At 39.7% G+C, this 13,221-nt stretch overlaps 1 protein-coding gene across 1 annotated transcript in view; it reads right to left on the reverse strand.

Annotated features, from left to right (window-relative positions):
- ARHGAP8 (Rho GTPase activating protein 8) overlaps positions 1 to 13,221 on the reverse strand; it is an 88,983-nt gene that overhangs the window by 39,367 nt on the left and 36,395 nt on the right. The window contains exon 5 of the mRNA XM_035315353.1: positions 2,975 to 3,059. Within this exon, the coding sequence (XP_035171244.1) occupies positions 2,975 to 3,059 (85 nt within the window). The remainder of the gene's footprint in view (positions 1 to 2,974; positions 3,060 to 13,221) is intronic.

Consider the following 13,221-nt stretch of genomic DNA (forward strand, 5'->3'; position numbering starts at 1 on the left):
ACTCATGACTGCAGATTCATGCTTGCTTTAATGTATTTATCAAACAAGTTCATCTTGCTTTAGTGACAGTGTTGTCAATAATTCCACCTAAGTACAAAGCATGAAATTTAAAAGAACATATTTAATTACAAAAATGATGGTGTTCACAAATCACTAAAAGATGAAGACAGTATGAGACTGTGCTTTCCAAGAAATATTTTAAAGGATGCATTTTAACTGACAGTGACTTCTATTTTTGCTGCTTTTCTGGTCTTTGTAAATTCCTTTCTATTTGCCAAGTTTTACTTTTGAAAATAATAAGTCTTTTTATTTTTTTTTTTTTTCTCTCAATTTAAACCATTTTAAATTCTCAAAAAAATCCATTAACCCTAATTACTGCTAGTTACAACTGGTTACTGTAAACTGTTTTCTTGAATATGTTTGACTTTCCCCGGTTTGTGACATAGGGACTACATTCATAGATTATTTCCTTTAAAACTAATTTAAAGAACTACACTACTTATCTCATATTGAAATAATACTGCATGTTTTATAAGAATATTTCTGTACATTGATTCTTTTACAGGATGGTGTAAGATGCTTTTGCCTTTCCTTTCTCCAACAATTGAAAATACTGTATAGTCTATTACACAGCTCAATGATTCAAATAAAGCAATGATGGAGGAGTACAATCTGGCCTAATTTCTTGCTGTGTCAGATTTGAACTTTTTCAAGTCATTCTCAATGCTATCTTATTATTCTGCAACAGAGCCCCAGCTATCTTTCTTAATTGCATGTAAGCCTTTTTCATTCAACAAAATAGATAGTTTCCTGTGACATTTATTAGGCTGTGGCTATTTGCAGGTATGAAGGACACTGAGTATTCACCTATGCAAAAGCAGATTCCTTCACTGCTACACTGCACTCCCACAGTCTTACTTATCTACTTATTCGCCCATCATACTGTAAATCTTAAGACTGAGAATAGTCTGGGACAATGAATGCCACTTAAATTAATATAGTGCTGTTTTGATCCCTGATTTGAGTATTAAATGGTATTTTAATGTAAGCAGTGGTAACAGTTATTCAAGACTTGGAAAAAAAAAAAAAAAAAAAGAAAAGAGTCTGAAAAAAGAGTCTGAAATCAAAACTTCTTGAACTTCAAATCTTCAAAACTTCAAATCTTGTAGCGAGGGGTTGGGCCCCTCGCTACAAGAAGGACATCGAGGTGCTTGAGCAGGTCCAAAGAAGGGCGACGAAGCTGGTGAGGGGCCTGGAGAACAAGTCCTACGAGGAGCGGCTGAAGGAGCTGGGCTTATTCAGCCTGGAGAAGAGGAGGCTCAGGGGCGACCTTATCGCTCTCTACAGATACCTTAAAGGAGGCTGTAGAGAGGTGGGGGTTGGCCTGTTCTCCCACGTGCCTGGTGACAGGACGAGGGGGAATGGGCTAAAGTTGCGCCAGGGGAGTTTTAGGTTAGATGTTAGGAAGAGCTTCTTTACTGAAAGGGTTGTGAGGCATTGGAACAGGCTGCCCAGGGAGGTGGTGGAGTCACCATCCCTGGAAGTCTTCAAAAGACGTTTAGATGTAGAGCTTAGGGATATGGTTTAGTGGGGACTGTTAGTGTTAGGTTAGAGGTTGGACTCAATGATCTTGAGGTCTCTTCCAACCTAGAAATTCTGTGTAATCTGTGTAATCTGTGTAAAATATACCTAAACAGATATTCTTACATAAAGAGAGCCTCATGCTTTATTTTATAGCATGCAAATTCCTTGTCACATTGCATACAGAAAGCCTGTACTTCTAAAAATAATCAAGAGCTTTGTGGGCATAAAATAAACAATGTTTCTGTACAATTACCTGTTCCATGGCTGTAACAGAATTGGAGGGACATTATAAAAGCTTTACCAAATCAATACTCTAAGTGATTTAATCACAAAACACCTGCCAATCTGGATCTACTCCACAGTTTTTTCCTCAAAATTCAACATCTTAGTCTACTATCAAGTGATCTACTCTAACACAGATCACTTGATAGTTATATTGGCAGCTTCACATTTAGACATTTGCCTTCAGTTCTCTCTCTTAGCACAGACTTTCAAAGAGAATTTGATGTAGGCTCAGATACAGGAAAACATTTAAGTGTTCAAGTCCAGGAGAGTCCTAGGGCTGGAAATCCTAGTTTCATCAAGGTGCCTCCCTGCAGAACTGAGGAAGGTTCTTAGATCTGATAATGTGGTTTGTCACACTCCTTTCTTTGGCATTTCCTATTAATCTGTTCAGGTAACTCCTCTAGGTTAGGTGCTGACTGGTGTGGCTCTTATTCCTATGTGCTAACGCTCCCCAGGCAAGCTTTGGCTTAAGGCTGTGGAGATATGCTAGGTGTGATGAGCACACAAATGAAGCAATATGGTCTCAAACATTCCTCTCAGCTTCTCAAAAGTTGAGATAAGAACACTTCTGTCCTTCACAAGGGATGATGGGTATTGTTGGTTGAAAGGTGCTCAAACATTTTGGTAATGATGGCTGCACAAGAACTCCAAAAATATTTAAAATACTTAATAAGAACAAGCATTTCATGGCAGAACAGATCTCATTGTAATGACAAACTGTGAGTCCCAGCAGAAACATGTCCTTGCTGCTGCAAGTTTAAAAGGAAGAACGTTGTGATTTTATAGTTATATCATCTTTTAAACAAAAAGAAATATTACAAAGTGAGATATAAGAGAGCTAAACATAACAATATTGTACTTAATGCAGTTAATTTTCAGTACACAGTGCATTGCTTCTGCTAGTCAATATTCCAGGTGAAGTAACTGATGGTTTCATCCACATTTCATTGACTTAGTATTAACACTACTAGGTTGTCCATTCTTTTTTCTATTCACTCTCTGCCTCCTGCTTCTCTGCCCTGAAAGCTCATTCATCTGGAACCAAGCTAATAGAAGTTCACATATAAGATGTAAAGTAATCCACACAGAAGATTGAGAAACTTACTCCAGCAATCTGGTGTGATTGAGCTGCTGGGAAGGGGGCATACGGCAGCAACTAAAGATAACCTTCCTTCCAGAATTGTCATCACCTAGTGAACAAACGGTTTACGGTTAGTAAAGACAACACTCACTCACTTATTCAGTGAGACCTCAGTGATCTGAAGGAAAGGCTTGTATCTTCTTATATTGGGGGCTACCTTTGTATTTCTCAGCTCTACTCAACACCTTGTGAAACTCCGTCATCAAATAACTTTGCCTACAGAAATCAGTTTGGCCACCACTGTAGTGAAATGAAGCAGCTGCTGGGCAACTGAGGAAACTAAACTGAGAAAGTCACATTCAAAGGGTGGCTGGTAGTTTGCAGCTCCTGAAAGAACATTTAAGTCCTCTCACAGAATTCAGGAATGGAAGAAAACAGGCTGGCTTTCTCTAGTAGTCTTAGAAGTGATATTTTTAAACTCTTCATGCCTTATTTCTGGAATTTATAAAAATACTGTTCTGCTACACACACTTTTGGCATCTGCTTTGTCAAACATTGAAGTCAATATTTTAACCAAATTAAGCTTTCTTAGATACTTTTCCAAAAGCACTGCTACATTCAGATCCAATCTAAAACAATAAACAGGGCAAACACCTTTGCTTTTTATAAACTGAAGATCAATAAGATTCCATCCTTTAGCCCCTCTGGCAAAGCACGTATTGTTGCACTCAAGTTCTTTGTATTCTTCAGCTCGTGACAACTTCACCCACACTGTCTCTATAGACAAGGCTGGTCATCATGCCAATGCCCACCCAACACTCAAGTTCTGCTGTCTGGAAATCCAGACTCAGAACTAAAGCAATGATCATACTGAAGGTAACTGCACTGAAGACGGTGAGGTGTTAAGATTTTAACATATATCTATATGAAAGATATTAACTCTATTAAAATAATATATATATATATTATATATCAGAAAATATATCAGAAAATATATCAGAAAATCATAGAATGGCTTGGGCTGGAAGGGACTTTAAATATCATCTAATTTAAAACTATTTCCCCTTGTCCTATAATTATCTGAACAAGCAAAATGTTGCTCTCCATCTTTTTATAAGACTCTTTTAAGTATCGAAAAGCTGCAATAAGGTCATCCTGGAGCCCTTTTTTTTTCAGGCTGAATAGCCCCTGCTCTCTCAGCCTTTCTTTGTAGGAGAGGTGCTCCAGCCCTCTGATCAACCTCATGGACCTGCTCTGGACCCGCTCCAACAGCCCCACATCCTTCTGGTGCTGAGGGCCCCAGAGCTGGCTGTGGCATTCCAAGTGGGGCCTCACAAAGCAGAGCAGAGGGGGATAATCCCCTCCCTTGACCTGCTGCTGGCCATGCCCCTGTTGATGCAGCCCAAAGTGCAGTTGGTCTTCTGGGCCACAAGCACTCACTGCTGGCTCATGCTGAGCTTTTAGTCCACCAGAACCCCCAAGTCCTTCTCCGCAGGGCTGCTCTCAATGAGTTCTTCTCCCAGTCTGTCCTCATGTCTGGGATTGCCCCGACCCTGGGATTGCCCCGACCCAGGTGCAGCACCTTGCACTTGGCCTTGCTAAACTTCCTTAGGCTCATGTGGGCCCACTTCTCGAGCTTGGCCAGGTCTCTTTGGATGGCATCCCTTCCTTCTCTTGTATTGACCACACCACTCAGCTTGGTGTCACCTGCAAACTTTCTGAGTGTGCACCCAATGTCACTGCCTATGTCGTTAATAAAGATATTAAATAGCACTGGTCCCAGTAGACCCCTGAGGGACACCACTTGTCACCAGCCTGGACATGGAGCCACTGACCAGCACTCTCTGGGTGCAGCCTTCAAGCCAATTCCTTATCCACTGAATGGTTCTCGCTTCAGTGGACTAGGATGTTTCAAATGAATTAATATTTGAGACATTACTGGTCTAATTTCAATATCCAAACTAAGCTATATTTAATCCTTGCTTCTATTTCCATTAAAACATTGAAGTTTGGCTTTGATATCAGTAAGAGTACAATAAAGCTAATAATTTGCCTTTTTTTAGATATTCTTTATAATTGTTGTTTTCCTTCCTCCTCTAATTATGTATGTAGCTGGAATGAATAAGCAAGAAGTAAAATGGGGCAAGTTAACTCTATAGCATAGTAACTTAATATTAAAAAAAAATCTTACATTTCTATGACAACTGGGTAGAAAAGCTTCATCTGTCCTAGTTTGTATTACAGATGTTGATTCAAATTACATGATCTGAATGAACAGAGTATTTCCCAGCTTTGAAAACACACAGTTTCCATGAAAACCCACCAGTGACAGTAATATGCATCCCTTCATTTTACTTAGGAAGAGATTGCTGTCCTCAGCTGACAGGTTCTGCATGAAGAAAAAAAATCCTGTATTTCCTTTGTCCAGTTCTTGTTTAGTTGACTAAATTAAGCAGTGCCAGGTTCCCACTATTGATGACAGATAATGAAGGGAAAGAGATGGCTATTTTTGCATAGGCATCAATAATGCTTTGAAAAACATATTTTTTTTAAGAGACACATGAAGTGTTGATGCAAAGACAAGCAGATCTCCCTTGCCCTCCACCAGAAGGGCTGTGACTGAGCACTCTGCAAAATTCCTGTCACTCTAGAGTGTTTGCTTCTCAGTCAAAAACAGTTTGAAGACCAGGACTTTGGGGATACAACTTTTACCCAACCACATGAAAGTGCAGTTTGAAGGGTAAAGTAGGGAACAGCAGTCATAATTAACAGAGTGCAATTTGAAGTATGTTGACTTTAAACCAGCACAGAGTATGCATTTGTTCCACAAAACCTGTATTTTCCTAGTACTTGCAATTAAACAAGTTAGAATTGGAAGATGCATCAATTCTCTACAGGGGACAATGAAAAAAAAAAAATAAAATAAAATAAAAAGGTGCAAATTCAGCTTTGTTCCTTGATGTTTTACTTTCAGGTCAAAAATATAGTTTTATATTAATCTACTTTATTCCACATTACCAAACACTTTTAGATGATAACGTGTTCTACAATCCCTGGAGATGTGCTCTTCCCCTTATCCTTCTACACTGTTTTTGAGCTCCAAGCATTCCAGAAGCATTCCCAAAGATGGAGTGTCTTAACTGCGTGGGCACCCAAACTCCTCTAAACAACTATCTCTATCTTCCTGTCCTTATCTTTTTCATGTTGGCAAATCCCCTGGATCAAATTCTGTCCTCATGCACAAAAAAGTCTGATAGATTTCTCTTTCCCATGGACAGAAGGATACTGCCTCGATGTCAGTCCCTTGGTATCATGCAGACACATTCACAGGTAAAGTATGTAAATACAGAAATCTCATGCAGCCTCAGGACTGTGCACACTGCTGAGTCATTTCTGTGAGCTCATCCCTGCAAAACCAAACTCCTCCTCTACGCTTGGTGAGTAAAGAGGAGTATGCGAAGTGCAGTCAGTGTCCAGAATAAGATTTATGCCCATTAAAATACAAGATATCCACTGGCATTTTATTTGCGTGTATTTCTCTGAATCAGATATGATTCATACATCACATTTTATATCAAGCTTTGCAGTACCAAAAAAAAAAAAAAGAAGATACAGTAAGAGAGAAGGAAGAGCATGTGAGAAAAGGTATTGTTCTACTTTTTAATTAAGAATTTGGATGGCACAGCACTTACTGCTTCTTGCAAATTAAGTTTTTGGTTTTTTGGTTTGTTTTTTCTAATGATAGAGATCATTCCAATTTGCAAACAAGAACTTTTGAATGCTGCAATTTTAGCATGACTTTTTAAAAGCCTTTATTCTGATGATCCTAAACATTAACATTTTATAAGTGAAAAGTGAAATATTTTATTTCACTGAAGCTTGTCATTATCAATTGCAGTTACAATTACACTACAAATTATAAATTACAATAAAACAAAGCAAGATTCTAAAGTCCACAGAAGTTTTGCCATTGGTTTCAGCAGGAGTAGAAGCTGGGTCAAAATGCAGGAGACATGCTACAACAGTGAAAAGACTTGCTCCTGTATCTGTTTCTTTCACAGAATTTAAGCTCATGAAAACAAGTTTAAATCTCAATTACACTGTGATAAATGGAAAGACAAACTATGCTTTCTGCTCGTTATGATTCAGAGAATTAATGGAGTTGTGAAAAGGCCATTATTAAACTTCTATGTTTTGCCTAGGCTGAGTAATGGACGGACAATAAATACGCCCACAATTAATACCATATAGGTCTTTGCCCATCAGAACAAACTTCTCACTTGGCTAAGAAATACACTAGGATATGAGGAGTGACATCAACTCTAAGTGCCAAGTCAACCCATTTTCATTTCACAAAGTTCTCTTTTTGTATTCATCCCTCTGAATGCTCCTCATGTTCACCCATTTATTTAAAAACCAATTTTCTGTGAGAGGATGGCACCTGCACTGTACCTGTCTAACTCTGGAAAGTGCTAAAATTGTAATTAAAATCAAGTATATGCTCAGGAGGGTTCTGCTGTAAGTGAATATTTCTGAGATTTCCTACATCAAGACCCTTATACTTTCCCTTTGGAAAATAAATATTCCCCATTAGAGATTCCTCCGTGGACAATTTTTCTTCTAAATTTTGACTAAAAGAAATACTTTGCCACAGCACATTTTCTTCAGGTAAAGGGACAGATTGCTTTTTGGTGTAATTAATTATTTACATTTCATCTGTGCTATTCTTAAAGTATGCAAAATTAGCTGAAATACCAGTGAGTTAAAGTTATTCCTGAACCTAACCTCTAAATACAGGTACATCTGGCTGATTCTCTGTATTTTCTCAGATTCAGCAAGAAAACATGTCCATATATTTTGATGAAATTAACTCTGCTCTGTCTTTAAAAGTGGTTATATTGCAGACTGATGTTCAAAAGTGAGAAAAGGATTTGTTTTATTTGACATTCTGAGAAGGAAATAGTTGGAGAAAGAAGCAATAGAAAAACTGTCTCAATGAGGAAAATCCATGTTCAACTCCTGCCTGAAGAATTTGAACCCACGTATTTAACATGACAACAACCAAATGGTTAGGACAGGCTTCCTAAAGTGCAAAGCCCACATTAACATCTTCTCTTGCACTGCAGATAAGTTACCAAGCCCTCAGTTTCCTTTTTGAAAAGTGTCCAAGTCTTAGGTATCTCCAATTGATTTTTGTTTTCACCAAAAGGGTATTATTATTCATGATATAATGCCAAAGATAACAATTTCAGGAATACCCTTTGGAAATATGATTTACTTTGTCCATTTTTTCTTCTTTTAAAGATAAAAGTTTTAAATACAGTTCTACAAATCTACTCCTGAAGGTACTGCAGGAAGTGGCAAAGCTGTCAATGATGTGGCCTGAATGTTATAAAGACTCGTGTCTTAGTCTTATTAAGTAATTCACTTCTGTTTCTCCTTACATGTCACAAAAACTACATTACCACTATCTTTCACAGTCTGATCTAGATCGCACAATTTTATCAGTTTAATCAATTTTAATCAGTTTCTAATGCACAAATCTAAAATCATAAATGCACATGAAATAAAGTTCAAATAAAAATATAGTCAGGCTCTCCCAAAGAACCAACATTTCAAATCTTTAAATATAACCAGAAAAGCAGAAAAAAATGATAAGCAAAATACAGAGTTAAAATAATAACACACTTCCATTAGAAAGTTTAATCAAACACATAAGAAGATGTAACTGGTAGTTAATGAAAGCATAAGCATCGGGGACAGACTCATCCAAAATCATCACACATTAAAAAAAAAAAAAATGTACTATAAAAAGTTATCAGCAATGATATTATAGAAGCAAACCATAGAAAACTATGAAGTTTGATACATCTTATATACTTATATGTCCCTTCCTTTTTGCCACACACACACACACACAAAGTCTACTTTCTTTTTAGGCAATAGATTGAAATTTCTCCTTCAAGATGGAAATAAAAAGAACCAGCATTGCAGAGCTGTTCCATTTGCATGTGCTTAGAATAGTCAGCTGCACTTTGGTGTTAATGAGATAAACCAACGTAGTTAATAAAAAATAATTAAAGCTTATACCTTTTAAAAATGTTCCCTGTTTTTATTTAATTAATTGTGTCATGCTATATAAATAAAACTCAGAAATCTCCTTTTCACGCAGTCAAACCTATTGTTATAGAAAGCACGTACAAGTCAATTTACAAGAAGCGAAGAGGAATCTTATTTTTTTTTAATAACTTGGAAATTAGATCATTGTAAGAGATGGGTAAATCACTGCAAATATTTTCACCAGAATTCTTTCTTTTTTATTCAGTCACTTCAAACAATACATCTCATTGTCTTTCAATGACAGAATTTAAACGGAAGGAACAGCTTTTAAAATTGCTTTAAAACAGCCATTCCAAACACTGAAATTACACTTTCTCTTTTTCAAAGAGATTATTAAAATCATAATAACCAAGTATAAATCACTTTAAAATTATTTGTTTCAAAAGGGACAGGCCTCTTGCAGGATGGGAAGGAGATCTGAAGAGCTCATCCTTTCCTCACTTGAATGTAAATCCAGAAAGCATTCAAACCTGACTAACCTGACTCCACTCCAGTTAACAGCGGGGATAGGGAGGTCTCCTTTTGTGGAGGTGAAGCATGTCTTTGGATGGTATTTTACCTCCTACATGTTTCTGCATGCATATGCACACCTCTGTGTTCCCATCTTATACTCTACTATCAGAATTATTTTACGCACATGTATACTGCATTCTGAAGCACAGTTCCTGGCTTGTGCTTTGCATTTGAATTGTCCAGTAGACTTGCAAAATCCCATCATATATTTCTGACTGAAATGGCAGCTAATGTCACTCTTTTCCAAGCTTAGACAAAGGCTAGGGGACATGTTTTCCCTAGAAAAGACTGCTCTATTAAGGCGAAAAACATAGAAAATACAATCTTTCTGCCAAGATTCATCTTGTGAATACCTCCACTTACTTCAGCAAATTTATACCAGGAGCATACCTAATGTTTGGATTGTACTCCAAGCAAACACTGATATGAAGGAAGTTCCAAGAAGAATCAATGAATGCTACCACTACCAGGAGGTCTCTTTAAAAATCACTATTGTTTTCACTCCAGACTACACTTAAGCACATTCCCATTTTCCAATACAGGAATAAGGCAAAGGCATACACATAGAATGAAGACAGTTAAGACTGATCTGGAATGAACAGTTTGGTTATCACTCTGTCCCCACTACATGTACTCTGTTTCACCAACAGTAAAAGTGATGATTTTTAAAAGGAGCTGTTCCAGTTAGTTTCATCATCTCTTTTGAAATGTAACCCTTTTTTTGAGTTCCTCCACCATTTTAACTTTTCCGAGTCAAATGGTAGTGTCAGTCTGTGACTACGGAAGTTGTGGTTTTTGTTTCTCTAGGCAATAAGTGAACTTTATCTTACTTTTTAAAATGAGCAGGGAATGTCTTATTGGTCAGTCAAGCAGAGATTACTAGGACTGCCAACTTGCTCCCTTCCCCTCCAGTACAAAGGGGCAGAGAAAACAAAATTTTTCAAAATGCAGACCCAGGGGTTTCAGCTCATCATCAGGCAGGTCTGCCTGTAGCTATAAAAATCATAATGATTCCTCCCAGCGAGATAAACACAAAAGGACCCTCTAGAATTACCACCACTAAACCAGACAAATACCAACCAAGTGCTTCTGACTTCCAGAGCAGCTTTGACTGAATGAAAAATGAGGACCAACAACAAATGTTTACTGAATAGTTGTGCATGATTAAAGCTGAAGCAGTAAATATGTGGCCCATCACAACAGGATCTTGAGTAAACCAGCAGGAGAAAAAAAACTCTTAATAATGTTTTAAAAGACAGCTCCTTCAGTAGCACTGTATAATAAAGCAGATGGGAGAAGCTCTTAGAGTGACTCTGGTATATCCAGTGTGTCTGTTAACACATTATTTCACACATCGTCAGTTTGATTTCAATGATTTCATTAATACCTCTTGGTATTTCCTCCATCCCAAACTGGTGTTTGTGCGAGAAACATCCTACTGGGCTAGTAGGCAGCAGCTTTTTACTCACAAGAGTGTGGATGTTATTCCCTTGTTTATGGATAGGAATTTTCATAGAATCATAGAATCATAGAATATCCTGAGTTGGAAGGGACCCTTAAGGATCATCAAGTCCAACTCTTGACACCGCACAGGTCTACCCAAAAGTTCAGACCATGTGACTAAGTGCACAGTCCAATCTCTTCTTAAATTCAGACAGGCTCGGTGCAGTGACCACTTCCCTGGGGAGCCTGTTCCAGTGTGCAACCACCCTCTCTGTGAAGAACCCCCTCCTGACGTCCAGCCTAAATTTCCCCTGCCTCAGCTTAACCCCGTTCCCGCGGGTCCTGTCACTAGTGTTAATGGAGAAAAGGTCTCCTGCCTCTTGACAACCCCTTACGAGGAAGTTGTAGACTGCGATGAGGTCTCCTCTCAGCCTCCTCTTCTCCAGGCTGAACAGGCCCAGTGACCTCAGCCGTTCCTCGTACGTCTTCCCCTCCAGGCCTTTCACCATCTTCGTAGCCCTCCTCTGGACACTCTCCAACAGTTTCATGTCCTTTTTATACTGTGGTGCCCAGAACTGCACACAGTACTCGAGGTGAGGCCGCACCAGCGCAGAGTAGAGCGGGACAATCACCTCCCTTGACCTACTAGCGATGCCGTTCTTGATGCACCCCAGGATACGATTGGCCCTCCTGGCTGCCAGGGCACACTGCTGGCTCATATTCAACTTGCTGTCTACCACGACCCCCAGATCCCTCTCTTCTAGGCTGCTCTCCAGCGTCTCATCGCCCAGTCTGTACATGCAGCCAGGGTTTCCCCGTCCCAGGTGCAGGACCCGGCACTTGCTCTTATTGAACTTCATGCGGTTGGTGATCGCCCAGCTCTCCAACCTGTCCAGATCCCTCTGCAAGGCCTTTACGCCCTCATTTGAGTCCACAACTCCTCCAAGTTTGGTGTCATCAGCAAACTTGCTCAAAATACCCTCTATTCCTACATCCAGATCATTTATAAAAATATTGAAAAGTACCGGCCCTAAAATGGAGCCTTGAGGGACCCCACTGGTGACCGCCCGCCAGCCTGACGCAGCTCCATTTACCATAACCCTTTGGGCCCTGCCCGTTAGCCAATTGCTCACCCATCGTATGATGTTTTTATTTAGCTGTATGGTGGACATTTTGTCCAGTAGGATCCTATGGGAAACCGTGTCAAAAGCCTTGCTGAAGTCCAAAAAAATCACATCAGCTGGTTTCCCTTGGTCCACCATACGGGTGATCTTATCATAAAAGGAAATCAGGTTAGTTAGGCAGGACCTACCCTTCACAAACCCATGCTGGCTGGGACCAATGACTGCTTTGTCCCCCAGGTGCGCCTCAATAAGTCCGAGAACCAACTTCTCCATGATTTTACCAGGCACTGACGTGAGACTGACAGGCCTGTAATTGCTAGGGTCTTCTTTCTGACCCTTCTTGAAAATTGGCACAACATTTGCCAGCTTCCAGTCTACTGGGACCTCTCCAAATTCCCAGGATCGTTGAAAAATAATTGATAGAGGTTCCGCGATGACATCCGCCAGCTCTTTCAGCACCCGGGGATGAATCCCATCCGGACCCATGGACTTGTAGGGATCCAGGTGGAGTAGCAAATCCCGCACACGTTCAGGGTCAGTTGGGAGTTTGTCATCCCCACCGTCCCGGTCCTCCAGCTCAGGGCACCCTGGGTCCCGAAGCCCATCATCGGCATTGAAGACAGAGGCAAAGAAGGCGTTAAGCGTCTCTGCTTTGCCTACGTCATCGTCTGTGAGGAGACCTTCCCTATCAAGGAGCGGCCCTATGTTTTCTTTAGTTCTCCTTTTTCCATTTACATATCTAAAAAAACCCTTTTTATTTTCTCTCACAGACACAGCCAGCTTCAACTCTAGCTGTGCTTTGGCCACTCGAACTTTCTCCCTACAAACACGAACAGCATCCCTGTATTCTTTCCATGACGCCTGGCCCTCCTTCCAGTAGCGAAACACTCTCTGTTTCCGCCTAATCTCCATTAGAATGTTCCTGGTCAGCCACGCCGGCTTCCTGCCCCGCCTGCCTGACTTGCGATATTTTGGAATTGCCTTATCTTGTGCTTCTAGGAGGCATCGCTTAAAGAGTGACCAGCACTGGTGTGTTTTATGTTGGGGTGTTAGTTTTGATAAAGGTAAAAG

This window comes from Oxyura jamaicensis, chromosome 1 (genome assembly GCF_011077185.1).
Source record: "Oxyura jamaicensis isolate SHBP4307 breed ruddy duck chromosome 1, BPBGC_Ojam_1.0, whole genome shotgun sequence".
In the NCBI taxonomy this organism is placed as follows: domain Eukaryota; kingdom Metazoa; phylum Chordata; class Aves; order Anseriformes; family Anatidae; genus Oxyura; species Oxyura jamaicensis.